The sequence below is a fragment of the Pelmatolapia mariae genome, linkage group LG6 (assembly GCF_036321145.2).
Source record: "Pelmatolapia mariae isolate MD_Pm_ZW linkage group LG6, Pm_UMD_F_2, whole genome shotgun sequence".
In the NCBI taxonomy this organism is placed as follows: Eukaryota; Metazoa; Chordata; class Actinopteri; order Cichliformes; family Cichlidae; genus Pelmatolapia; species Pelmatolapia mariae.
The window spans coordinates 813,463-841,063 of record NC_086232.1 but is presented as its reverse complement, the minus strand read 5'-3'; the positions used below and the strand labels follow the sequence as shown (position 1 = coordinate 841,063).

The 27,601-nt window shown below is 45.6% G+C and overlaps 1 protein-coding gene across 2 annotated transcripts; it reads right to left on the bottom strand.

Annotated features, from left to right (window-relative positions):
• Positions 1-43: 43 nt before the first annotated feature.
• On the bottom strand, positions 44-24,448 carry ero1b (endoplasmic reticulum oxidoreductase 1 beta). 2 transcript variants are annotated; one of them, XM_063475611.2, is made up of 16 exons: positions 23,190-23,281; positions 19,691-19,810; positions 16,278-16,361; positions 16,040-16,081; positions 13,095-13,177; positions 11,652-11,725; positions 11,283-11,403; positions 11,163-11,209; positions 10,326-10,337; positions 10,212-10,238; positions 9,359-9,451; positions 8,759-9,005; positions 7,818-7,887; positions 6,591-6,677; positions 5,669-5,802; positions 44-5,560 (listed from the first exon to the last, which is right to left on the bottom strand). In XM_063475611.2, exons 1-16 carry the CDS (start codon positions 23,241-23,243, stop codon positions 5,500-5,502), a joined length of 1,356 nt encoding a protein of 451 aa, XP_063331681.1. In that variant the 5' UTR covers positions 23,244-23,281; the 3' UTR covers positions 44-5,499. The 2 variants fall into 2 exon arrangements, with proteins under 2 accessions (XP_063331681.1, XP_063331680.1); XM_063475610.2 differs by lacking the exon at positions 23,190-23,281 and adding an exon at positions 24,011-24,448 and having other exon boundaries at positions 45-5,560.
• Between the last annotated feature and the right edge of the window lie 3,153 nt (positions 24,449-27,601).

The following is a 27,601-nucleotide window of genomic DNA, read 5'->3' as shown; positions in this document are numbered from 1 at the left end:
CGACATAATATTAGCAGTGAACATCTGTCCAGATGTGTTTTAAAAGTAACAATTTAATAATGTGTTCAAATATCTTCAATGGAGAAGACCTCTGCAGCTTTTTAAAAGACGGAGATGCACAAAATGCTTCATTAAAAATTCCGTCCGTCCGTCCATCCATCCGTCCATCGATTCGTCCATCCATCCGTCCGTCCATCCGTCCATCCATCCGTCCGTCCATCCGTCCATCCATCCGTCCATCCATCCGTCCATCGATTCGTCCATCCGTCCGTCCGTCCATCCGTCCGTCCGTCCATCCGTCCGTCCGTCCATCCGTCGATCCATCCGTCCGTCCGTCCATCCATCCGTCCATCCATCCGTCCGTCCGTCCATCCGTCGATCCATCCGTCCGTCCGTCCATCCATCCATCCATCCGTCCGTCCATCCGTCCATCCATCCATCCGTCGATCCGTCCATCCATCCGTCCGTCCGTCCATCCGTCCATCCGTCCATCCGTCGATCCGTCCATCCATCCGTCCGTCCGTCCATCCGTCCATCCATCCATCTGTCGATCCGTCCATCCATCCGTCGGTCCGTCCATCCATCCGTCCGTCCGTCCGTCCGTCCATCCGTCCGTCCATCCGTCCGTCCATCCGTCCGTCCATCCATCCGTCCGTCCATCGATTCGTCCATCCATCCATCGATCCGTCCGTCCGTCCATTCATCGATCCGTCCGTCCGTCCGTCCATCGATCCGTCCATCCGTCCGTCCATCCATCCATCCGTCGATCCGTCGATCCGTCCATCCATCCGTCCGTCCGTCCATCCGTCCGTCCATCCATCCATCCGTCCATTGATTCGTCCGTCCATCCATCGATCCGTCTGTCCATCCATCCATCAATCCATCCGTCCATCAGTTCATCCATCCATCCGTCCGTGGGTTGTGTGTGCTCTCACTGAATCTGCTCTGTCTGAAAAACGGAGCACAGATGTGTGGCAGAGATTTCTATTTTGGTTTCTTTGAAGTGGCAGAACGCTGTTGCTGTGACGATAATGCACAAATGCTCACGTGCTAATAGGGATGAATATTGATGAAAATTTAGCAATTCTGACAATTGTTGATATCACTCATTGAATCAATCCCTTACTGAGTTTCTTATCCATTATCACTGGGTTCTCATTGGCTCTGCTTTGAGAGGCTCCACCATCTCTAAGCAGCACATCACATGATTAATTACACGGTGTCTGGTCAAATGTTTGTGAATGCTGGAAGTGTTTCCCTCTTTGCTGTGATTTGTGTTACAAATTACACAGAACAGTTTTCTTAAAGGTTACACAGCACATCAACTAATTCTAGTAGAAAAGAATTCATTATGCTGCTCATTACACTATTTTAACATTTCTCCCTAAAATGACCTGAAACAACATAAACCCAGGTGCTGGTTTGTAGGATACACACATGTGATCTGTGTGTCAGTATTCAGGTCTGAGCACAGAGTAAACATGGTGTTAGCATGCTGTCTGTGCAGCTGATGCTGTGTTAGCAGCATAATGCAGCTTTTTGTGTCCAGTTTACACTTTACCATCACGCTCTCGTCCTTTGTGCAATAATAATAAAAGTAACATCCATGCTCACGCTGCAGACTGAGCCATTATTTTCCTCCTCCTGCACACCAACTGAAATCAGCTGATTGGAGAACCAATAACCAGGATCAAACTTTGCTTTGCTCAACACTTGTTCATTTTATTTCAGATGAAAGAAATTAGACCGGTGTGAACTCTCAGTGGTGACTCTGGGGTTATCTGCATTTGGCAGACTTTGTTTCCTTACACTTTTGAAGGCGGTCTGTCACCCCTCCTGGACACGTTGCTGTAAACATTGTTCTGTCATTACGTGACATCTTGGAGCATTCCTTGGAAACTGAAACTAAACTGAAAGGATTCTTAGGCAGCTCAGAATGCTTCAGTGCAATTCATGAAGTGGGAAAAGGCAGGCAGAAATGATCAAAACTACTTATTAGTCACTTTGAAGAAAGTATTCAGTGTTAATGGAGGGCTGTAGGTAGTATTTCTAAAAGGAACTAGCAGATCATTTTCCTTAATCCTTGAAAAGCTCATGAAAGTTTTTATCTTTTTACTTTGTGAGAAAAGCAGGAAGAGTTGGTGAAGAAGCCACACGTGTGGAAACAACACTGATTTAAACAGTAACCAGGTAGCCAATCACTCCACGTGTTGTATATCCACATCTGAAAATCACTTCAAGGTTGGGTATCGATCACCGTTTCCAAAGCACACCCATCAGTGTGTGCTGCATGGCTCGGGACAAGCTTCAGCTCCAGATTTCTAACAGATTTACTGCTTTTGTAAGATTTGTAACACATCACATGTTTTGTTGTTGAGCTTTTGTGTGTTTGTGGTGTGAAATAAAGACATACAGCCAGTGAAGGACAGCACTCAGTTTTGGGGCAGACACAATAAATCAGTGTCAGAAAAAAGGAAATGGAGAGAATAAGTAAACACCACATTTGGGTTCAGAAATATTTATTCCTCTTGTCAAATAAATAAAGTTCACAGGTACACCCTTTTTGACCCTTTTGTGTCGAACTTCTGAACTGGTTTGGTTTTTTAAGGCTGGTGAGTGGACTGTACAAGACTGCTGCTGGGCAAGCGAGGCTCAGAGAAAGGCAAGCACATCTCTCTCTCTCACACACAGAGATAACGTCTCCCTGCTCGTCTCTGATGGAGGCTGAGCCACAAACTGAAACTAATGTTGGGTAACTTTATATCTACTCTCAAATAACCAGTCAGCCGCCACTGGCCTAAAGTGGGCTAACTCACTGCCACAGTGGGAGGTGTGTGCTCTGAAACTCAGGTATCACTGCATGTCTGACCAGTACACAGCACACACCTCATCTGCTGTCTTATTGGCTTCTAGCCGACTGAGAGTAACCAATAATAATGCATCAATAACTGATTGGTCACATGATCACAACATCTGGATTCTGAATCTGAAATCTTTGATTCTGAAAGCTTCGAGCTATTCTTACATTTTCCAGGTGTCTCAGCATCAGCCTCGCTACAGACCTGTGCAGCGTACGCCGCCTCTCGCCCTGCGGCAGCTCCCGTGACCCTCTCACATCAGCATCACTAACATATCATCTTCCCAGCTCAACAACAAAAACCAAAAAATACATAAAAATGTAAAAACCAAACTGATTTCTTAGTTTTAGGTTTCTGTTGTTGAAAGCTGCGAATGTTATTTTTGTTTAGCATTAGAATGAAAACTTATGATTATGATTAGGTGGCACACCTTATAAAGCTGCATTATTAACTCACCTGTGCTTTAAAAAAATGTGAATTCCTGAAATGATCTTTAAGGTCTTTTGAAAAAAATCTTTCTGGTCCATCATGGTGGCATTACTGACTCAGCTAACAACCCAGCAGTGAGCTTCACCAAGCATCACAAACAGGTGAACAACCTGGCATGCCCCTCTGCGCGCACACACACACACACACACACACACACACACACACACACACACACACACACACACAGAGCTGCAGCTGGATGACATTCCTATTTTTACTTTAATTTTACAAAGAAAACAAAGAGCATTAAAGAAGCTGCCAGAGCTGCACTGTGGTTCTGATGCTGCATCACATCTTTTATTCTGCTTGTTTTTAAATGTCTACTCAAAGAATCAGGAAGTAACAGCTCAAAATAGCTTCGGGGCATCTTCAACAAACAAAAGGATAAAAATTCAAATAAAGGCAACCCAGAATTCTTTGGTCCACCTGCTGCTTTAACTGCTGAGCAAACAAAAGAGTTCGTCTGAAAAAGACATTACATGATTAGTTTGAGGAGGAGGTGGATCTTTTTCAATCCCTGTGGGGCTGACATGGCGGTTTATTTGTGTTCTATTAACATGTATGGATCTATATGATTAGAGCTGTGAATCATGCACAGCTGCTTTTCCTCACAGCACCCCTGAACCTGTGCTTGTCATCCTCAGCTTCACTCGTATGAAAAGACGTTTGATTTCTGTGTGAATAAATCCCGTTTACAGTGTGAATAAAATACTGAAGCAAAAACTCATTTCTAACACTTTCTAAACAAATGTGTCTTTAAGCCAACAGACCTGGAGCCAAACAGCAGCAAAGCGAGCTAAGTGGAGCCTGAGCAGCACGGCTCACCCACCCACACAGCAGGAAACAGCAGTCCCATCAGCTTCTCTGTACTGGCCAACACACAAACACACACACATGATGAAGGTGCAGGTATCTGATTCCTGTGACAGTTGGTGAGACGTTTGAAGTCCTGGCAGCAGTCACTAAGCGGCGTGCACATCCAGTGAAGTCTGACCGAGGCGTGTCTGTCCTACACATGCTCAGCAATGTGGGTAACCCTCCAAGCTTCAGCTGGCTTCATGCTGCCTCTATCCACCCATTATTTTACAAACAAATGATTACATCAACATTTGTTACTGATGAAAACAAACAAATATGAACTCCTATGAGGGCCGAGTTAGTCAGGACTGAAGCCTGGCGTTCTGAGGGCCGACAATCAAAGACGTCAGGGACACACTGACTGTCTCCATCACTGGTTTGATGCAGTGAGGCTGGACGTGAGAGAAGACTATCTGTGCACACACACACACACCACACACACAACTCCATTCAGCTATCTTAGTGAGGACCTTCATTGACATAATGCTTTCCCTTGCCCCTTACCCTAACCATTAAAAATGAATGCCTAACCCTAAACCTAACCATAACCTAACTGTAACCCTGACACTAAAACCACATTTTGAGCCTCAAAAAGGCTTCAAACTTGTGAGGACCGGTGAGTGTGTCACAAGTGACTGTTGGTTCTCACAAGTATAGTAGAATGCAGATTTCAGTCCTCACAAAGATAGCTAGACAGGAACACACACACACAGTGAGCTGACATGAGTCAGGCCTGAGGTGGCAGACACGAGCAGACTTGGAGCAACAACAGTAAAAAGTAAAGACAAACACAAACACAGGCAGCTGTGCGCTGGCAGGCTTGGCGCCCACCCTAGCAGAGTCCTTCCTTCTTCTACAGGAAATCAGGTGTCAGTATAAAAGACAACAGGATGTGAGGTCAGCAGAGGGCGGATCTCCCCAGCAGCTGTAAACCACAGTCTCCTGCTGCGGCGGGCCTCTCGTCGCCAAGGCCTCGCTCTGTTCCCGTTGCTCTACATCAACATCTGCTGCTTTTTTCTTTTCAAAAATAATTCGAGGACAAGTTTCAAGAGTAGAGAAAAACGTGTCGGTTTAAATGTTCCAAATATTTTCTGATGAAGGCGAGAGGAGGCTGAAGAATTAACATTCATGATGTGTGACGGGGGGAGGGGCTTATAGAGGGGCGGTTCATGGGACAAAAACAGGGGTCACGGCTGGTCCTCAGGTCCATGCAGGAGGCCTTCTTCTGAGAGCAGGTAGACTGTTGCAGTGTGGGACGGTGACGCCTGCTGTCCAGGTGGAGCATCGCCTCCTGTTACCTTTTCTCCTCCAACAGCTGACGGAAGTGATGGAGCTGATATATGCTGGTGGATAACCTACGGAGATCGGAGACAAATAGCACCAACATGTTAGACTGCTGGACAGGACAGAGTGCACAGTGACCTGCGGGCAGTGACCCACGCTCACACGGAGCAGAAGCATACCTGCCGAAGCCGTTCATCAAGGCCACGATCTCCTGACGAGTAAGCTGGAAGCCTTTGGATGGGCTGTGTTCAGGAAGGTTCTTGATCTCCTTCTCAGAGAAGAGGATCTTCAGAGCAGTACCGAGACCCTGAGTCTGCACACAACACAAACTCTATAACACTTCAGTTTGAGGACCAAGCCTACAAATCACAGCCACATGACGGGGAACATACAGTCTGATCCACAGTTTGGGGGCAGATTGGCCTCTAAATCACCACAGTGCATTTTAAACCCAACAAGCTTTAGTTTAAAGGCTTTTATTGCAATAAGTCTGAATTACAGACGTTTCTACACAAGCCCAGCTCCAAAGATGCTGGGATGCTGTGTTACATTCAAATAAAACATCTCATAAACCTGTATTTGATTTACAGGATGAGATTTTTAGACTGTTTCATGAACAACACAGAGGCTGCAGGAACATTGTACGGGTAAACTGACAGTAACATGACGGGTGTGAAAGAGTCTGTAGAGAGGTTCTCCAGCAGAACACACACAACAGACCTGCAGCTGCAGCGTGCACAGAGCTTTATGTTGGATTTGTCTAAAGTTGACATTTGTTCACGTACTGGGACAACACTGATTTTCCTAATGACAGCAGGCTAACCGTGACTCGAACCTTAACAATGATGTCTTGCTGTGGAAACTGAAGACGTGTTAAGGACACCGTGGTGCGGTCATATATGATGCTACGTATTCACAGTTACATTCAGTGCTACATAGGCTTTTACACCTGAGCTCTAACAAACATGGCGAGCGTGTCTTTCTTCCTAATGGAGGCTTCTATGGTGGCTCCACATCAGGGGACCTTACCTCCACCTGCAGATCTGAGACTGTGCTGGCTTTAAAATGCACTAACTAGGATGAACACGTGCAAAGACGCACCTGCAGTTTCCCCCAGAGGCGACATTTACTGCAGCCCACACAGTCCATGATCCTGGAGATGTTCTTGAAATGGAGACGAAACTCCTCCTGCAACAAGAACGATTACAGGACGCTGTTTCAGACTGTTTAGAACTACAATCAGGAGCAAAGCTGTGGATTATAACTGCGCTGCTGCTCATGCTGTGGAGAAAGTGACTGAACCCAGGGCAGCAACAAGCATCATGACAGAGTCCTCTTTATCCTCCTGACTATCAAAGGACCAGACACCTCGTCAAACACACACTCATCACAGAGGACGCCTGCTCTGTCACAACTACAAGAAAAACAGAGTTGGATAGAACGCACACTCCCTCTGTCAGAGAGACAGACAGACACTCGGACAGACAGACAGACAGACAGACAGACACTCAGACAGACAGACAGACAGACAGACAGACACTCGGACAGACAGACAGACACTCGGACAGACAGACAGACACTCGGACAGACAGACAGACACTCGGACAGACAGACAGACAGACACTCGGACAGACAGGCAGACACTCAGACGGACAGACAGGCAGACACTCAGACAGACAGACAGACAGACACTCAGACAGACAGACAGACAGACAGACAGACACTCAGACAGACAGACAGACAGACAGGCAGACAGACAGGCAGACAGACAGGCAGACAGACAGACACTCAGACAGACAGACAGACACTCAGACAGACAGACACTCGGACAGACAGACACTCGGACAGACAGACAGACAGACACTCAGACAGACACTCGGACAGACAGACAGACAGACACTCAGACAGACACTCGGACAGACAGACAGACAGACAGAGAGACAGACGGACAGACAGACACTCGGACAGACAGACAGACGGACAGACAGACACTCGGACAGACAGACAGACAGACAGACAGACACTCGGACAGACAGACAGACAGACACTCGGACAGACAGACAGACAGACACTCAGTCAGACAGACAGACACTCGGACAGACAGACAGACACTCAGTCAGACAGACAGACACTCGGAGAGACAGACAGACAGACGGACAGACAGACACTCGGACAGACAGAGAGACAGACAGACACTCGGACAGACAGACAGAGCGACAGACAGAGCTACAGCTTCACATAAGGAGGTATGGTATAATACAGAATGCAGACTAAACAGAGTTTCATGCGCTGATGTTCATATGTAGATGTAGCAGCTTTAGTTTTTACCTTTAATGTTTTGGCTTCCAGTTTGTGTCCAGCAAACATGGACTTCTCATCGAAGTGCATGGGGAAGGCTCTGGAAGACACACAGAGGTCCAGAAACAGTGATGATGATAATAATAATACTCTCTACATAAGTAATATAGTATTTATGGCTGCTGTAGGAAGGGTCTGCCTTTGTCTCCATGTGACAGCTTCACTGATCTGCTGATGATCAATTTTCCCCACAAACCTATTATGTAGCAAAAATGAACTGAACTCATTTAAATCCAAGTTCTTCTGTTTCCGTCTTAGATCAAGTTATTAAAAGGGAGTGTTTCCTTCCCACTGTCACCCAGTGTTTGCTCATGGGGGGGTCGTGTGACTGTTGGGTCTTCTTTGTATTACTGTGGGGTCTTTACCTAAGAATATAAAAAGCTTTAAAGTGACTAATGTGCTTTGGTGCCATGTACATATAATATAACATATAATCCTGGTGTGCAGCATCACACAGCATGGACCATGTGGCAGGCAACAACATGGACATCACAGTCAGCGATCACCGTGAACTTTGGGCTGTGTGGATCATTTAACCTGCTCGTTACCATGACAACACTGTGCTAGCTAAAGGCTCGGTCACAACAGCTTTCAGAACAGCGCAATCCTCTACAGGACTGAAGCACATCAATGGCAATCATGGAGGGAGGAAGCTATCAGAGCTTAGCTGGGTGCCGACTCCAGGCGTTTCTGGCTGGATGTCTGGGTCTATACTGAGTCACAGAAGCTGCTTTACCCCACAACATTTTCTTTAAGGGGTCAAATAAGAAAATAAAACACTGATGTAGTAGGTCCCACTAACTCCTGATGGGAGTCTGTAGGAAACAAAATAACCCCACTAAGATATCCATGAGTTTTAGCTCATGCTGGTCTTGGCCTGTCCTGACAAGAATCAAGCTCCTCCCTCTTACTTGATCTCATTGAAGATCTGCAGCAGCAGGTCTTTGGTCTCTCCGTCCTCCTGAGCATTTCCTGTGTATAGGTTGACGATGGCTCGTTCAAAGTACGGCGCCACCTTGTAGAGCGCCCGCAGCTCGATCAGGTACAGGAAGTAGAGGTTTTTCAGGCGTCGCGTGCCCTCCCCCTTTGTCTCTGCCATGTCAAAACGCTGACGAAACTCCTGGACGTTTGGACCCCACACTGAGCGTCCCCATCCCTCTGAAGAGCCAAACAACAACAACTTACAGCATGAAAAACACCATCACTGAGTCAGTTCATCAGCATAACTAATCCCAAAAGCAAAATGTACATGCGACTCATCAGCCGTGCTTCAGCAGACCTGATTCTGCTAAAGAGACGTGTACTGTAAAATGATCACATCCCAGTTTGTGCCCCAGCTTTGGTCAGTGATTTATTTTATTAGTCTGTTACTTAGCAATAACTAGCAGGTGGCTGCTAACCAAGCTAGCTAACATTAGCTGGTATCTCAGCACACTACACTGTCATCCAAATAAAACAATACTGTGGTGGCCATAACACCCAAGGTGTGTTTGCTCTGTATGATGTCGTACCGTCCAGCAGGTACTCGGCACACAGGTGGATGTTGATGCTGCTGTGGAGGCCTGAGATGAGTCGGTAGAAAACTCTCTTCTCCAAACATAAACCTGGAGAGACAGCGATGACAACGGGTTTCTTAAAATCAGAAACCAACAAAGCTCAGCTTAAAGCTTCAGTCCACCCAAAACTGTATAACACTGACAAAGGCATGTCTGATTTATAGTCCTGCCTTAAACATCAACCAGAACTACAGTACAACCCTGGACCCGGCGCCACACTACAGGCAGACTTATCCCACAGATGTAACTGTTGTGTGATGAAAACCTCAAAATCTGTAATAAATGTGTTTGGTAGTGTTGGGACATCAGCTTTACTTGTGACGGTGCAGAGATGCAGATGCACCAGCAGATGATCCACAGCTATTGAGCACAGAACTTTAAATAAGAGACATGGACGTGACATGAGAGGCCAGCTTTCATCACACAGAGAGGGGATGTGTTTGGGCTACAGCAACTTTAACGGGGTGGAACATCACATCCACAGCTTGAAGCAGCATTTTATCACAGCACCATGAGGCGTCCAGCATCTACGCATCAGGCTGTGATGAGCCACAGCTCTGTGTTCTGTGGCCTCCTGTCAGCAGTCAGCCTACCCACACAAAGTCTTCCAAAGGAAGCAGAGACGAGACCAGTTTAACTTCAGAACACAGACGCTGAAAACCACAGGAAGTGACATGCCTGCTGTAGCTACAAAGACGCTTCAGCTTTATGTGATTTACATGAGAAAGAGATGGGACTAAGGAATGATAACAGCGTTCTTCAAGTCAGTCTGGGTGGTGGAGGCGTGAGCACACGAGGCAGAACCCACCTTCAAGCCAGGTGTAGAAACCTTCCCCTGCAACATGAACGACACGGACAAGAAGAGTTAGGTTTCAACACGGCTACAAACACATTCAAGTCAAGAGAAGTTTAGTTTACTCACCATCATCGTCTCCTGAACACAGAAACAGAAGGAAGGAAGGAAACTGTTAGATCGGTGCAGTGATTAGGCATACACATACCACACACTAACTAACCCATGAACGTATGAGCTCTAGTTTCACGCACAGACATCTAAGGTGCACGTTAAATACACTGAAGAGCCTGCGTTTGAATCCAGCTCTATATTCAGGCTGTAGTACCCTGTGACACAGTATGTAATAAACAGGAGGAGGCTAGCATGCTGAAGCAGGTACATTGATGTGTGAACAGCTAGAAGATCAACATGACAGGAAGTTCTCAGAAATACTTCAGTTAGGTCAGAGTCTTCATTTATACCTGACTAATGTCTGCATGTTTGAGAGCCAATGAAACAGCTCGTGAGGTACTGTTTACGTGTTTGCTGTAGAAGCAACCCGCTGCTCGCCTCCTGCAGTCTGACTACAGGCCGGTCTTTCTGGAAACGGTGACCGGTGTGGAAGAACCGGAACGGCCTGTGCAGGCTCTCGGCTCCCTGACAGCACACCTTCATTCAGGCGGCAGACTGTGCTGGCAGCATGACATCACTTCAGTCTGCTATGAGCACAACTGACAGCATCCAAACAGGGACGCAGCTGCAGCTGTCTATCCCCACACACCTGCTTCCCCATTCAGTTTCCACCTGTCCTTCTCTCACCTGTGCACTCCAGTCTGGTTAAAGCTCTGGAGTCATTCTAGGGTTGCTCTCACTGCTCATTAAAATTCCAACAACTGAACCTGTGAGCCTGCTGCTAAGCCCTCCTCCCACGTATACGTGCACAGCAGGGTTTGTAAAGGTAGCAGCTCCAACTTTGATCCTCACCTCTGCTGGGAGCCAGAGGGTTCAGAGGTCGATACACCGACCTGGGCCTGTGGACACAAAAACACATTTTCAGTAGAACCTCAAAGATGAGCATTTCTGTGCAGTGAGCTCCAGGCTTACTTGAAGCAGTTCTCCTCGTAGATGCTGTTCCACACTCTCCAGGCTGAAGGACCCTTATATCCGGTGTATCGCTCCGGATTCAGGAGCAAATCCACATACTCTGCATCTGGAGACGTCTCATCTGAAACACATTTCATGGATTAAAAAAGCCTCTGATGGCAGTGGCTCAGGGTCATCATTAGAGATGGCTACAAATGTGCCGTTTAACTCAGTACAGGAAAGTTGATGTAAAGAGCTGGAATAAGGACACATCCTGCCTGTTACAGTTTTGTATTTTGGGATTTTGTAAATGAGGAATTTGTCCTGGTAGTGAAGTTTGATGCCTCATAGTGCTGCCCTCACAGATACACAGAGTAAAGAGATGCTCACCGTCCAGCTCACAGAAGTGATCCTGAGCGTCGTCGTGTCTCGCCCAGTCAGCGAACGCCTCCTTACTCTGGTTACTGGAACCAGAAAAAATACACACATGTTCTAACCATGAGCTTTACTCGACAGCTAACAAGACATGAAGACCAAACAGGAGATCACAGTTTGATCACAATGTCCATGTAAATGTTCATTTTCAAACTTTTCTTAAACGTCGTCTCCCGTCACTTCATTCTTAATAAAGGATGTCTGTTGACTTTAAACATGATTCCAGTAAAGGTCACGTGAGTCTGAAACCAGCATCACCCTGCAAAAGCTGCAGGGATGTTTCCCTTACTGCACACGCAAACTCCACATGCACTTAAGTGAGCGTCTGTGGAGTTGCTGTCAGTTTATTACACGTGCCTTTGATTAAGCCCATCCTCATCTGCTCCTCTGTGTGTGAGGAGGTGCACAAACTGGGCACTGGGAGCAGAGACGGGGGAGAAACCAGTGCAGCCAGAACTGATGGCTCAGATCCGTGATGAGCTCAAGCTCATTTCATATTCCAGGTAAACACAGCGAGATTAAACTAAATGAAAGGAAGTAAGAGAAGTTCAACTTCTCTAAAAACTACATGGGTGAGATATTCTGCTAAGAGATGAGACTGGGAGATCACATGGAGGGTTACAAGACGAGCATAAAGTCGTTAAACCAGACTTCTAATAACTGATCCAGATCTAAGGATTCTTTCAATTCCAGAGGTTCACAGCTGCCCTGTGAAAACTGACTCAGGATCAGAATATGCAAAGATGCATGTAAAGGTCAGATTTGTGCATTTCAGCTCCGACGTGTCATCTAAGCTCACTGCATTGTGCTGCTTGGGCGAGGACAACATGAAGGCACAGACTGCCGTGCACACGCGCAGCACAAACTGTAAACATGATGTCACATCGCGCTGCTGTTGGAGGAGAGGAAGTGCCAACCAGAACAAAGAAATCATGGAGTGGTTCTTCTTTACTGACGTGTCATTAACACGGAGCAGCGTTCACTCGTGTGGTCACTGCGTCACGCGAGGTTAGACAGTCTGAGAGGTGCACATCTGGCCACATCAGCGGATGTGATGTGAGTGTGGTGGCACGCTGCCTTCATCAGGAGACGCTGCCTCCTGCCTCTTTATTCGTTACATTTCAAACCCACGTGAGTAAAGCGGCTTGGTGTTTGTAATACAAAGACTTTTACACTGTCACATCCTGTCTGTTTGCACCAGCCGGTCCGCTGCTTCACAAAGGAACCTCCATGTTTCCTGTAGGAGAACGCCCTGGTGGGCTCGGTCTGCACTTTGAAGTGTCGCCTGGTGGAAAACTACCAGCAGCTGCCGGTCACACACTGGTAAATGTTTGAGTTGCTGAGGCCCGGTGAAAACAAGCTGCAGATAAAGACAGAGCAGGAGGTCTGTGGACTCACCTCAGGGTGCTGTTGATGGCCCCCAGCTCCTTGGCCTGCTGGCACTCCACCACGTCCGACATCGTATTGGCCGCCTGCGAGTACTGGACACAGGAGGGATTCTTAATAACACTATTTATCACAGTAATGGCACCACTCAGATGTCACATCATCTTTACTTCACTTCACTTCACTTTATTTCGATGAAAGTGTTCCAGCCTTCATGGGCCTGTAATCATGTAAAATGCTAAATGGCCTGTATCTGTATAGCGCTTTATTTAGTCCCTAAGGACCCCAAAGCGCTTTACACATTCAGTCATCCACCCATTCACACACTGGTGATGGCAAGCTACATTGTAGCCACAGCTGGGGCGCACTGACAGAGGCGAGGCTGCCGGACACTGGCGCCACCCTCTGACCACCACCAGTAGGCAACGGGTGAAGTGTCTTGCCCAAGGACACAACGACCGAGACTGTCCAAGCCGGGGCTCGAACCGGCAACCTTCCAATTACAAGACGAACTCCCAACTCTTGAGCCACAATCGCCCCAAACAACAGCTGCTGTACACAACAGCCCAACACTCAACCGTCTCACAAAGACACAAACATAACGCTCAACTCAGAGGTTAAATCCTGCTCCACCTTCTGCTCGTGCCAGGTAAGCACAGCCCAGTGTGACCTGGTAACACAACGCTTGGTCATGAAAAGTGAGCCAAATACATGATTCTTATAAATCTGTGCTTTGATTTAACAATGGAAGAAAAAACAAATACTTCTTGTTGTTTCTGAGTGAACATCAAGACGAAGAGTAAGGAAATATCTGCTGCACAGACACTTTTACACACCTCAGCCCCCTTCAACCCCCAGCCCCAGCTCTAGCTCCACCCCCAGCTCCAACCATTGACTCACATGAAGAATCAGAGGAGCAGCGAGTGCTCCATAAACACAGCTGCAAACTGAAATCTTCTAAATGAGATTATTTGGCTCAGTCAAAGTGAAATATTTCAGGAACTGAAACAAAGAAGCACAAACAGATGTACCACAAACATGTGACTCGTCCAATCTTGGTGCCATGTTTTTATTTTAAACAGAAAACTCCACCTAACAGGTACTACCTATTCAGTAGTACCCAAGCAAAAGCAGTCAAACCGGTTTGTGTCTGAAACAACAGCCTCTGTGTCCCAGTTACATTTAGAGGAGATTTTAATATTTCTATCATATTCAAATCCTTTGATTTCACTGTGACCTCTCCCTTACTGTCAAAGCACCTCCGGTACTTCTCACTGCCACTCTGAGAAAGGCTCGCTTTAAGTCTGGCTACGTCTCCCAGCTGATGGTCGGGGAAACAACTGCCCCTGACTGAGACCAGAGCAGATGTGCAAACACTTCTGGGTCATTTCAAGGCAAACACCAGGCTGTTGGCCAAGAGCGACAAACACTCTGCTCTCAGCGTCTCCATGTAGAAGCTATCAGAGGAGATAAGAAGAGCGGCTGTGTGTGCGGTCAGTCCAGAAAGTGCTGGAACAAATGCAGCAGCTCTGAAACTTCCTCTAAAGTAAGAGACCGACAGCAGCTACGAGGCCGCCGTCACAGCCGCCATTCAACCCAGGCCAAGTGTCTCCTGTCTGATCTCACAGAGAGCGTGCACAACAGTGCAGCGCTGACATGTCCACCTAACGTGGATTCACTGAAACGACTCAGCGACATGAAACCAGCCCACTGAGTGAACAACGGGCTGGGAGGTCAGGTTATGATCATTAATATGCAAAGTGTCATGACCACTGATCAAGTAAGCAGTCCATGTTTGGTTAGCACAAACACATACAGCACTTCACTGCAGAGGGAACGAGCCTCATCCATAAGCCTGTGTGTAAATCATGCTTATGGATGTTTGATGCACAGATGCATCAATACTTCCATACCTGACAGTGTTTACACAAAACGCACAAAAGTGCCTCATACAGCACTACAACAATAATAATAATAATAATGATAATGAATAATAATTGACGATGACATCAAAAACAGAAGGTGCGGACTTTAACCTTTGGATCTAAGAACGCTCCAGCAGTGCTTTCACTTACAGTCTGATTTCCTGGCACGACCCCACAGCTCCCTGTGGAGAACCTGATTTTCCCCTCACTGCTGTGACTCTGTCAGCTTAGGCTGAAGATCAGCTGCTCGCTGTCCGTCTTTCATGACCACGACTCACTTTTTGGGTTTGACCCGAGCTGCAGCGAGAATCTCGGCTAAATGAACAACGTTGGTAGAAACTGTGCAAATATGTCAAGCAGTGAAACAAACTCCTGACATTTCACTGCTGCAGTGCACTACTGCACTACTGCACGAGCTGCAGTTAACTGGAACTTTTATCACCACAGTCAAACCTGCACAACTCACCAACTATCATTCTGTTAGTTATACCCAGAGAGCTGAAGTAGGACTGAGGGGATTCAGACAGGACTGACATTCTGTGGTACACAGCACAAACGTTCAGGAAAGACCACAAAGCTTCACACACAATGATGACAAACACTGCTACACACTGACACTCTCTTCTTCAGTCCACTCATTGGTCAGAGGTGTCTGGGAGGGAGCACCAACAGTCAATACAGGAAGAAGGTGCTGTGTGTCAGCCCACTCGTGTCCTCCAGCGCCTCCATGTTACATGTGCTGTTTAACATGTGAATCACTGAAACCAATGCAGTCAAGTATCAGCCAGAATTACACCAGACCAGCAGAAGTGCCCGGTCTACACCTCTGAGCCAGAGTGAGTGAGAGAAAACCCAAAATATCTTCACTATTCTCCACCTTAGTCTTGGTTTTTAGTCCTGTGAGCTGCAGAAACTGCACCCTGGAAAAACAACAGTCCAAATATATACAGCACTCATGTGCAGGCAAGCAGGTGACCACAGCTGTACGTGATAACTCCAACTCGCAGCTTAGTCAGGAACAGCTGGTCTCACCTTGTTGTAGTTCCCAGACTTGATGCCAACAGGAACCTTGCTCTGTAAAATGGAACACAGACCATCAAACAATCATAGGTGACGATGTTCACACAGCTTCTCCTGAGAAAATACATTGAAGGCAGTATGTGACAGCTAGTTAGGAGGTGGTCATCTCCGTCCTCAACGAGCCGACGTGTGACTGACTAGGCAGTAAAAAGAGACAATGTTGGATGCAGCTGGAGTAAGGCTGGCTGACCTCTGGGCAGGGCTCCACGTGGCAGTCTTTGATGGAGCAGTGTCCGTCATCAGGCCAGAAAGGACACGGTCGCTTCAGGTTCACCTGCAGCACAGACACAACAGACACTCAGCCTCCTTTGGTCAGACGCAGCACCTACTCATTTATTACTCCTGTTATTATGACAGAGGCAGGAAACGAGACAGAGACAGTGGCTCGTCCACATGAAGGACAAACAGACGCTCGCTGCCTGTCACTGTAGGCTCACCGCACAATCAGGGTTCAGTGAAAGAGAAAAATCAGGTCTGGGTGTGAGGACGAGGGCGTGGCGTGTGAAAGCATCGGCTCCACAGCTGTGGGTGGCTCACATCGTGTTCTTAGACAAAGTGGTGCAGCGAGTGTAGATTTCACAGGAGAAGCAAATGGAGGCCAGTGCCCACTAACCGTGGACAGCTGCTGACGTGCACGTAGGACACACGCTCGTTTCACCTGTAATCATTCTGCTCACCCAGCCGCCATTCATACAAACACTGTATGATCCAAACAACACATATTTACTATGATTCGTGTGTTTTACTTAGCCACGCCCACCGTGTTTCGTCCTCGCTCACAACGTGAACATATTAAAACTACTAAAGACACAAGCCTGAAACTTTCACTGGCCTTTCTGAAGCGCACCAATCACAGCACTGGTTACAACACTGTGTGTGTGTGTGTGTCACACGGTGGAAATTTGTATGTATCTGGTACACTGGTTTTATTCATTTTTAGTGTTTATTTATGAGTGTAGTTTTTATTTAGGGGGGTCATATGATTGTTGGCTTTTTCTCTGTATCTACTGTACAATATAAAGCACCTTGAGGTGACTTTTGTTGTGATTTGGTGCTATATAAATAAAATTGAATTGGATTTGCATGGTTTTATTGTTTTGACTTGGTTTTAATCCACCATGGTCTGGCTGCGCATGGGACAAACTAGCTGATCACCTGCTGAGGTATGGGTGTGTCCAGAGGTGGCCTATCAGCTGTGTAAAGACCTTTTAAAAGCAGACTAGCTGAGCACTGGGAGGTGAGAGGCCGCAGATATGAGGAGGAAGGTGTGAAGGCCAGGTGAAACGAGGGACCCGCTGCCCTCTCGTCAGGGTGCGACGCCTAATCGGGAGACGGATCGGCCAGCGTGACGTGGTGACCCAGTCCTGACAGCAAGGAACGGCGACAGTAGGAGACAACGCGTGTGACTGGCAGCAGGGCAGAGGTAGCTGAAAACTGAACTGAAAACAGACACAGGAAAGTGTTTGTCTGCTTCTTCTGTGCGTCTTCTCTCCACATACACTCTGGGCTGTGTACAAGTCACACTGAAATGACACTCGGACTACACTGTCCATCAAAGTGACCTCAGGTCTGCTGTGTGAATGAATGAAATGAGCGTGTGTGTGACTGTGCTGCTCTTGGACACCAACAGAGCAGCCAGCCTCCTGCTCAAGCCGTGTGATGGTGCTACGCAGCTACAGGTGACCCCCGAGCCTCCACCCCACCTCCTACACCAAACACACACAATCGATTTGTGAAAACATGTTTAACACTATGGCATTAAAAGATTTTAATGAGTCAGCAGTTTGAAAGGTCACATACAGTCATTAGCACAGAACAAGAGAGGAACATGTTTGTGCTCCAAGCTGCAGATGAGGGAGGTGCTACGCAGCATTTTGTCTTTCCTTAAAAACGTGATGATCTACAAGCTCACAGAGCAGCACTGAAGCAGCTGTGTGCTGAGAGGAAACCACTGATAAAGATCATTATAGCTGTAGACCAGTCTGCTGTCTCGCTCCCTCCGCCTGACAGCATTTACGTGCTCATGGTTGCTGATTTTACACCAGTGCTGTTCAGACTGCTGCAGTAATAAAAACAGAGCTGTAGCAACGTCTTCATCAAACGCAGCTCTTTCCAGGAGACTGCACGACTTTTTATGGCAGCACTGACAAACTACAGCGTAACACGACACCGGTACAAGATTCAGGCTTCTCTCTCGTTGCACAAGATGCAGCGGCGTGTTTCATCACTTCCTGCTCTGTAACACCCAAACTAGAGACACAAGAAGAAAGGAAAAGAAAGTGCTACATGATTCTATATGTGAGAATCATTTACACAGATGTTTAGGACCGCGTCATCCAACAGCTACACGGTGGGAGCCGAGGAAAAGGTGTAAGCGGTTTGGAAGGAGGTTAGCAAACAGCCATTAGCACACGATCATTTAGACTGACATCCCAAAGCATTCACAGCATGTTTGTCCCACAGTGGAAATTTACATTTGTCCTTTATCATTGGTTTTATTCAGATTTTAGTGTTTATTTGTGAGTGTAGTTTTTATTTGCATGAAATTATTCTGATGTTTTTACATTGTTTTAACCCACTATGGACTGGCTGGGCTTGGGACAAATTGGCTGACAGTGATCACCTGCTGAGGCGTGGGCGTGTCCTGAGGTGGCCTATCAGCTGGTGAAAGGGCCTGTTTAAAGGAAGCTGGCTGAGCACTGGGGGAGGTCCTGATATGAAGGGAAGGAACGCGCAGAAGCCAGGCGATGGAAAGAGTGTGCTGCCCTCTGGTCAGGGGCGTAGCACAGCTGCACCTCTGCCTGCATTTGTGAGTAGTGTCTCCACTGTTGTTCACCAGGTGCAGCTGTGTTGGGAGAGGGTCGCCATGGCTATAAACCAGGCCAGATTCCCAGACGATGTTTCTCTGCTTGCAGGGCGATGCCACGAGGGAAGACGCCGTGGCAGCGAGCGTGCGGCTCGAGGGCGGAGCATAAGCTGGGCTGTGATGGGACGAGATTGAGATGCGAGGCTTCTCCTCGTCCTCCTGGGACCAGCCTGGTGTGGTCCCTGCTCCGAAGAGAAATTACTCCCCTGGTTTCAAAAATAAAGAACATTGGTTCTGGGTTGTGGGAGCAGTTGCATCGTGGGACTGATTTTAGCGTACAAAGAACTTTAGAAGTTTTGTTAGAATTGTGTTTATGTATTCCTGGGGAATATTCATGTATATGTTGTTTTTAGGATTGTTTGTTTGATTCTTGTTTTCTGGCCTGTGAATAAACCGTGACTGATTCGGCCTGTAGCATCTCTGTGCCCCGTCTTGTATTTAAAACAAGAACCTCCTTGGTGTGATGTTCAGGTGCACCAGCTTTAGTGTCTGCATGTTCACGGTGTGCTCTCACTGTGGGAGGACACAGACCACTGAGGTCTAACAGTAAATCACCTCTTGTTGTGACAGCATGTGCCATTAAACACAAAGAACTGCAAAAAGACAACAGATGCGCGCGCACACACACACACAAAAGAGATCCATGTGATTTCCATCTGTTTTTACATACTACTTTTACTACTGCACTGAGCCACACTGTGGTTCCCCTGTAGCTGGAGTGAAGGCGCAGCTCTTACCCTGTAGTATCTGAAGTAGTCTCTCTCTGTCAGCTTCCTGATGCGAGGGTAGATCTTGAAGTTGTTGAAAATGTCGATGCTTTCGACGTCACAGAAGCAGTCATCCAGGACGCCTGTGAGCTGAAGCAAAGCAGGACACTTCGTTTACTAATGACACCTCATCTCTAAATAACAGACAACCTGCGCTCTGTCAGTGTTTCCACTAATCATTTTAAAACAGTAAAAATAATCATAATGCCCGGGTCATTTCAGATGTTTTAAGTGAAGCTGTGTGCTAGAAACACACGAAAGAAGCGTGGACTAAAACCTGACTGACGTCACGCAGTACAAGTCAAAGTTTGCACACTGAAGTTTGTACTAATCAACCTCTTACGATCAGCCTCAGTTTTGCCATGGGTGAGATTGAGGCTACGTCCACACTAGCCCGGCTAGATTTGAAAACGCCATTTTCGACTGAAAACGCTCCACGTCCACACTAGTGTTTTCAGTCGTTTTCACAGAGGTGTGCGTCCACATTGAAACAGCCCAAAACGCTAACGTTCCAGTCCTGCGCAAACACGAGTGAGAATTAAAGAATTTAAAGGAAAGCTATCTGCAGCATGAACAAACGGATATTAATCTTTTTTTAGGGCTGTCAAAATTGAGAGCAAACAAAACAACTGCTGTATAATGCCCTCCGCTATCTTTGTTTAATTGGTCACATGACTGCATCACATGACTAAAATGCGCCATCGTTTTAGAAACTCTGCGTTTTCGAGTGTCCACACTGCGACGGGACAGCTCCATTTTGAAATGTGTGCATTTTCGAGAGCGTTTTCAAAACACTGCGTTTTCCCTTGAGGAAAACAGCGTCTCAGAGTGGACGGGAGGCCAAAACGGAGAGAAAACGATACGTTTTCGTTTGAAAACGCATTAGTGTGGACGTAGCCTGAGAGCACTTTAAAAGTCAGTGATGATAGTTACGCCTTCACTGAGGCGGGAGATGTAACACCTAAAGACAAAATTACTGCCGTGAAGCTCTTACTTTTATGGGCGAAAACAGAAGTGAGGGCTGAGGTAGGGCTGTGCAATATGACCAAAATCTCATATCCCGATATAAAACATCTATCGTCCCGATAACGATATAAATCACAAACATGGAACATTTTCTGTAAATTCTGTGAATCTTGGGTAGCTGAAGTGTTTCCAGCTGGGCGTCGTGTACCTGGAGTCGAGTGTTTTAACCGATGCATGAAACGGTTAAAACATAAGTTTATGTCTAAACTTATTTTTAGACATAAGTTGTAACGGCCGCCGTTTTCTTTGTGAGTATTTATTACACGGCGTGCTGCGGGGAGAAGCCTGTTCTAACGTTTGAGTCTAAGGTTTATTTTTTAGCACCTGACGGCTCTTTTTGGCTTCTCATCCATAAATACTCTGCATACTCTTTCACGTGATTCAGTTTATTTTGAAAAGTCTCAAGAGGATCTTGAGCTTTATTGTGAAAGGTTTATGTGGAAACTAAACCAGCGGACACACAATGGTTTTACCGTCGTTGTTGCTAACGACAACGCGTAAAAACAGGCACTTGTGCGTCCGTAGTGTGGTTATATTAAATATAAGAGAAAGAGAGAACTTTAAGACATTAATATAGCCACTACAGTGACCATCAAAACCATGAAAAAATATTGCCGTAAACAGTTTATTTTGCGACACCACGAAACAAACGATAGCGTAAAATGAAACGATGGATGTTTTTATATCGTCATCCGATATATATCGTTATATCGAACAGCCCTACCCTGAGGGATCTCACATAGGAGAGGAGCAGATGTATAGCTTTTATTCCAAAGTGTCTGTTTGAACACAGTTACAGAGACAGCAGCCCACTATCACATCTCTGTCAGCTGCTCATGTTTTTAAAGAGCAGTAACCATCATCCCGTTCTTAAATGGTCTTGCTGACCGACTGACTCGAGTTAATCTGGGTGAACAGATTCCTGGAAAGATTTTTTTAACCACAGCATGATAGAACAAAACAGTTAAAACACAAGTTCAGCTGAAGTGTTCTGGATCCAGAGACTCAGTTCATAAAGACAACAACATGCAGCATTAGCAGGTGCATGCAGTCTCACATCCCTATTTTGGACATTTAGACAGTCTTCCCTACTTGGTGGGGGATTTTTATGCAGCGGTTTGTACGCTTTTGCATGAATTTATGATGGAAAACTGTTGTTTTATGTAAAGGAACACTACACCTGCTACTGTGCTTCTTGTTCTGTGGACACCCATAGGTGGCAGCTCTCTTTATAACTTTACAATAAATTAAAACGCCGTAAAAATCTAAAGTGCACCTTGTTAGAAGACATTACAGTTGCTGTTAAGTCTTTTTGTGGCTTCGCCTCCTCTTATCAATGAGCCACGTTTGCTTTGGCAAACATTTAGGATACCGTTCCTGACACAACCCCCCACCCCCACCCCCAGGTAGGGTTCACATTTCTGATAAATACTGGATTGTAATTTTGCTGCTGTTACAAATTTATAATCATGTTCTAGAAATTACATTAAAGAAAATAAGTAAGAAAAACTATTAGGATCAGGTGATGATGCTCCACCATCAGACAAACCACCACCTACCTGCACGTTCATACATAATACATCCATCACACTGTGTTACCTGAACCCACAAAGCCGACGTCCCATTGTCTGCTCTATAAACCGTCAGCTGCTGACTAAAACCTACAAATGTGTTTGAACTGAAGAATTACACAACCCAGCCTTCACATGTTAAGAAGCTTGGTAAACAGTCAGTCAAATGGCTCTGGCTAGTTTTGTTAGGTAGCTCAGCTCTGTGCACAGCAGGTAGAGCCTCAATCCTCACCAAACATCTGCCCTAACTGGCTGGAGAACAGCTCTGGACACTCTTTCAGTTTAGTTAGCTCATGATTAGAGTCTCAAATGCTTCATTAATACTTTAATCTGCAAATTAAGAGAAAATGAAACAAAAATAAAATGTTATTAACAAAATATCCAATGCAATGATTCCTCAATACTGAGTAAAGATGGACATTGTATTGTTTGGGGGCTTTTTTGCATTTAAATAAATAGTCTGTGTGTGTGTGTGTGTGTGTGTGTGTGTGTGTGTGTGTGTGTGTGTGTGTGTGTGAGCGAGAGAGAGAGAGCGCGAGAGTGAGAGCGAGAAAGTTATTTGAACCAAAACCAAACAACTACAGAAGCACTTTACAAGTATGTAGTTGTAAAAACTTGTAAAGTACTTTCACATTCTTTATATTTCACAACAGGCTTTTCCTTTTCAAGCTATCAAAGATATGACCGTACAAAACATATGGCAGCAACTGCTCAGCTCTGTAAAGAGCAGTACGCCTAAACTACGTGCGGGTAGTTTAGAAACCTTTGTAAACCCTTTACACTAGTATTATATATACTTATATATACTACAGAAACACAAAGACAATCTTACTGTGACAAAAACTAATGACAAACACCAAACCACAGCAGACCTCAGAGTGCAGCAGTCCACTGAGCGCCAGGAAAAGAATCATTTTTCTCAGCATCCTGTTGTTCGCCTTCAGCTTTCTGTGTTTCAACTTCCTTCAAATTAAAACTTCCCCCTCATGTAACCGTCCATATGTCACAGCAGCAGCTGTATGTCTGTGGGCTGTGCTGTCATTACAGACCCGCACTTCCATGCCGGCCACAAGCCCCGCCTACAAACAAGCCGCTGTCAAAACAAACGCCGCCCCTCTGACGGCGCCTCCCCGTTTGTAGTCATCTACATGTTATAGGTCGCTAGGGACACTTGGCAATTTCTACGCAAAAGACTACAATCTCCGTGAGGAGGCTGTAAAGCGGGAGCTCTGACACAGCCAATCAGATCACACCACGCTTTTCCACTCGCTCAACTCGCAAGAACTTCGGCTGGTTTAACTCGCTGCTGGGTCCGAGGAGAGGAAGAAGAGGAGCGCTCTCCGACTCTGCTCATTAGTCTACTTTAAGGACTTAACTCACTGTTCAGTACAAACAAGAAGAGATTTCGGTTTAAATACCAATTTCGCCAGTCAATTGTAACTATATCTATTTATTTATCAAATGGCAGAAAATAAAACAATTTGTGGACTCATGGACAGTCGCTAACTAGCATCTCACGTACACACAGTGACGTCAAAATAAAATGACAGTAGAAAGTGCTGGAAGCTCCTAAAAACAAAACTGTGGTATGACTTTCGCAGATTACAAACTTCATGAAGAACAACAAACTATGTTATTAAAAAACAAACTGTATCTTTCCGGTGTCAAAAGCTCCGTGTTTGGGGCTACTTACATGACAGAAGCAGCTCTGGTCCTGGCTCTCCGAGGTTCTGCTCGGATGCTGCTCGCTGTGCTGCGTTTGGGGTTTGGTGTTTTGCTGAAACCAACCCAGAACAAAGTTTCCCAACAACCACGCCAACAGCAAAACACCGAACGCTTGAAACGTTACTTTCCACATCACTCACTGCGCTATCAGCTTGGAAAGCACAATAAAGTCAAACCTGGCGAGTAGTAGCTAGCTAACTATAGCAGCTTTAGGCTAGCTGAAATGTATCATCCACAGCGTGTCGCCTAACCAACAGCCCGATCTCCAAGGAGTCTCACGTGGATATTTAGACTCCTAGCTGCCCCACGGAAACAGAGTCATGTTGTAAAAAATGTACATGACTTAAGAAGCGTTTTCCACCAGCCTCCACTTTATTTTCAAGGTAGCGCAAGAAAAATGACTTTTGCTTCCGGTTAAAAATTTCAAAATAAAATGCACAACTCGCTCTTGCAGCTATAACAGGTCGATCCCAATCGGAGCCAAAACACGATCTTTTTTTCCTAAACAGTAAATTAATATAATATAAAAGAAACAATGGAAAACTTCTTAAAACCAGCTACACAAAAGACAGCGTTGTCTTCCTGTGGGAGTTGTCGCCACTTTGCCTGCGTTTGGAGTTGTTGTAGGGTGTGTCTCTGTTAGATTAATAGACTGGTTTTTACAAAGCGCTTTTCTACTCTGCCTGAGCTCTTACTTTATACAACATGTCTCCTTCACACGCAAACATACAAGCAGTATTTTCCAAGTCTGACGCTTTCTATGTGGGGTGTAGCTCCGGAGGTAGGGCAGGTTACCTACTGATCGGAAGGTTGGTGGGTTGATCCCTGGCTCCTCCAGTCTGCATTTCAAGTATCCTTGGGCAAGATACTAACCCCAAGTTGCTCTCCAATGCATCCATCGGAGTATGACTGTGTGTGAATGTAGTTAGAAAGCACTAAGTACAGAGAAAGTGCTTGTGAGAATGGGTGTGAATGTGGCATGTTGTATAGAGCGCTTTGAGAATCAGTCCATTTATGTAACATTCACACACACTCTGGAGCAGCTTGGGGTTCACTGACCTGCCCAAGGACACTTTGGCATGCAGACCGGACTAGCCAGGGGTCAAACCACTAACATAATTAATCAGTAAATGACTCTTTGGTCACTGAGTTATAGCTGACATTGTGTCTTGGTGCTTCCCCTCACGTTTTATCTGCCTTCTCTGCGCATCAGGTGACTGGAAAATATTTCACAAGTGGATCCAAGCAACCAACATTTGGAGGTATTGAAATCCTATAAGACAGTGATTCTTAACCATGGGATCATGGCCATGTTTGGGCATTTCTGTAGATATGTGCTGTGAGATGATCGGAGAGGCTGCTCCAAAGAAGCTACTGACCATCCCACTTTCAAACGACACTGTGAGCCACCGTATCACAGACATGGCCTTAGACATACAGCATCAGCTTCTGGAAAGAATAAAAAGTAGTCCATTTTTTTCTCTTTGGAACCAGACGAGTCCACTGATGTCACAAATGGTGCATTGCTGCTGGTTTTTGTTTGTTATCGCTGGGACAGCAGTTGGCAGCTGGTAGAACTGTGTTGGGGTGTGCAGTGATGGTGCAGCTTCAATAACTGGCAGGCATCATGGCGTCATTAGGCAGATTCTTGATCGTGCACCAGTAGCTAAATGGACCCACTGTGTTCTCCACTGTGAAAGCCTTGCAGCAAAAAAGATGTTACCAGAGTTCCACGATGTGATGGATGTAAGTGTGAAAACCATCAACTTCATTAAAAATAATGCTGTAAACTCCAGTTGTTTTGCTGAGCTTTGTGAGGACATGGAAGCAGATCACGTCCATCTGCTCTACCACAGTGAGGTGACATTGAACAGGACTGGTCATCAAGCTTTTGTTGGAACTGAGGAATGAGGTCTTCTCTTTTCTTACAGAGAAAAAAATCTCCTCTTGTACATTATTATGCTAACGCAAAGTTCACAGCTGAGCGTGCCTACCTCTGTGACATTTTTCACTGCTGAACCAGCTGAACATGTCCCTTCAAGGGAGAAACAGCAACATGTTTTTTATTGCAGACAAAGTTGAAGCTTTCAAGAGGAAACTTGCTTTGTGGACTAAGAGGGTCCAAGAGAAGACGATGGACATGTTTCCACTTTTGTCTCACATCTTGGAAAACCCGCCTCAGGTGAAGGTCAGTGACTCTGTTTATCGGCACCTTTCACAACTGGCAGAGACATTTGATGAATATTTCCCTGAGGATCCCAGAGAAGCACACGTGTGGATTTTCGACCCACTTTCTGTTGATCCCACTGAAAATGATGTTGCTTTGCTCTCACATCTGGAATCCCAGCTTCTGGAAGTTTCCACCGACAGCACTTTAACGTTGCAGTGGGGCAAACCGGATCTGGGCTCCTTCTGGATTGCTGTCTCAAAGGAGTACCCATGTCTGGCACTGAGAGCTGTGAAACTCCTTCTCCCATTCACAACTACATATCAGTGTGAATCAGGATTTTCCATTGTGGCCACCACCAAGACCAAAGCCCGAAACAGACTCAGAGCAACAGTGGCAGCTACTCTGAGAGTGATCCTTTCCCCCAGTCCACCCAGACTGGATCTGATGGTGTCTCAGAGGCAGGCTCAGGTGTCTCAGGTAAAGGGGAGTTACCTGCTGTGACTCTTTGTTCATTTGTCTCAAACATAAAGAGTAACTTCTGGTTCTGCCAATGAAAAAAGGTTTACTGCTGAAGTAACTTTCAGATTCACTCACAGATTATAAGGCTATATTTTCATTTGCACTTTATTTACATTTTATTTATTTTATAACAGCTTATTTATTTATTCAATTAATTAGAAAATTATTTTGAATGTATTTATTTTATCACCACATTATTTATCCAGTTTCTATTTCCCCCTTTTTTCCTCGTCTCTTTTGCTGTGGTAAAATTAAATTATCAATTATTTCTGTGTTATTAAGGCTGAAGTCAGCCTTTCAATTTCTTCTTGCAGTCTGATTTGTTCCATGAATTGTTAACCTGTTTGGCATTTTGTTTTATGTGCAGGTCCACATACACATAATAAATTAATGTCTGTGTGATTATTACATTGTATCATGTCATCATCATTATTTGACAAGGTTTTTGCTGTTAAAATTAAGTAGATTTGATTTAGTTATTAAATATGAATCAAACCAAAAACAACATCAATGTATTGAAGACAGTGTTAATATCTGAATGGGCCCCGGCCCCTTTGTAGTGGAAAAGTTGGGCCCCGAGGTAAAAAAGGTTAAGAACCCCTGCTTATAAGACACTTGAATTTTCAAATCGGTCGCCATTTTCCAAGATGGCCGTCACTTCCTATACAGGAAACAGCTGTTCTACAGACTTGTTTAAGTTCAGAGCTTGTACTCTATTTTTTACTGTAAAAATGACAACTTTAAACATTTCTCCAGAGCTTTTTGTGTGATTTTTAACAAAACCTTTAAACAGGAAAAACCCAGAAGCATAAAAATGTATAACTACAAGAAAGCATTTGTTAAGCAGATGGATCGGGCAGGTGTTTCACT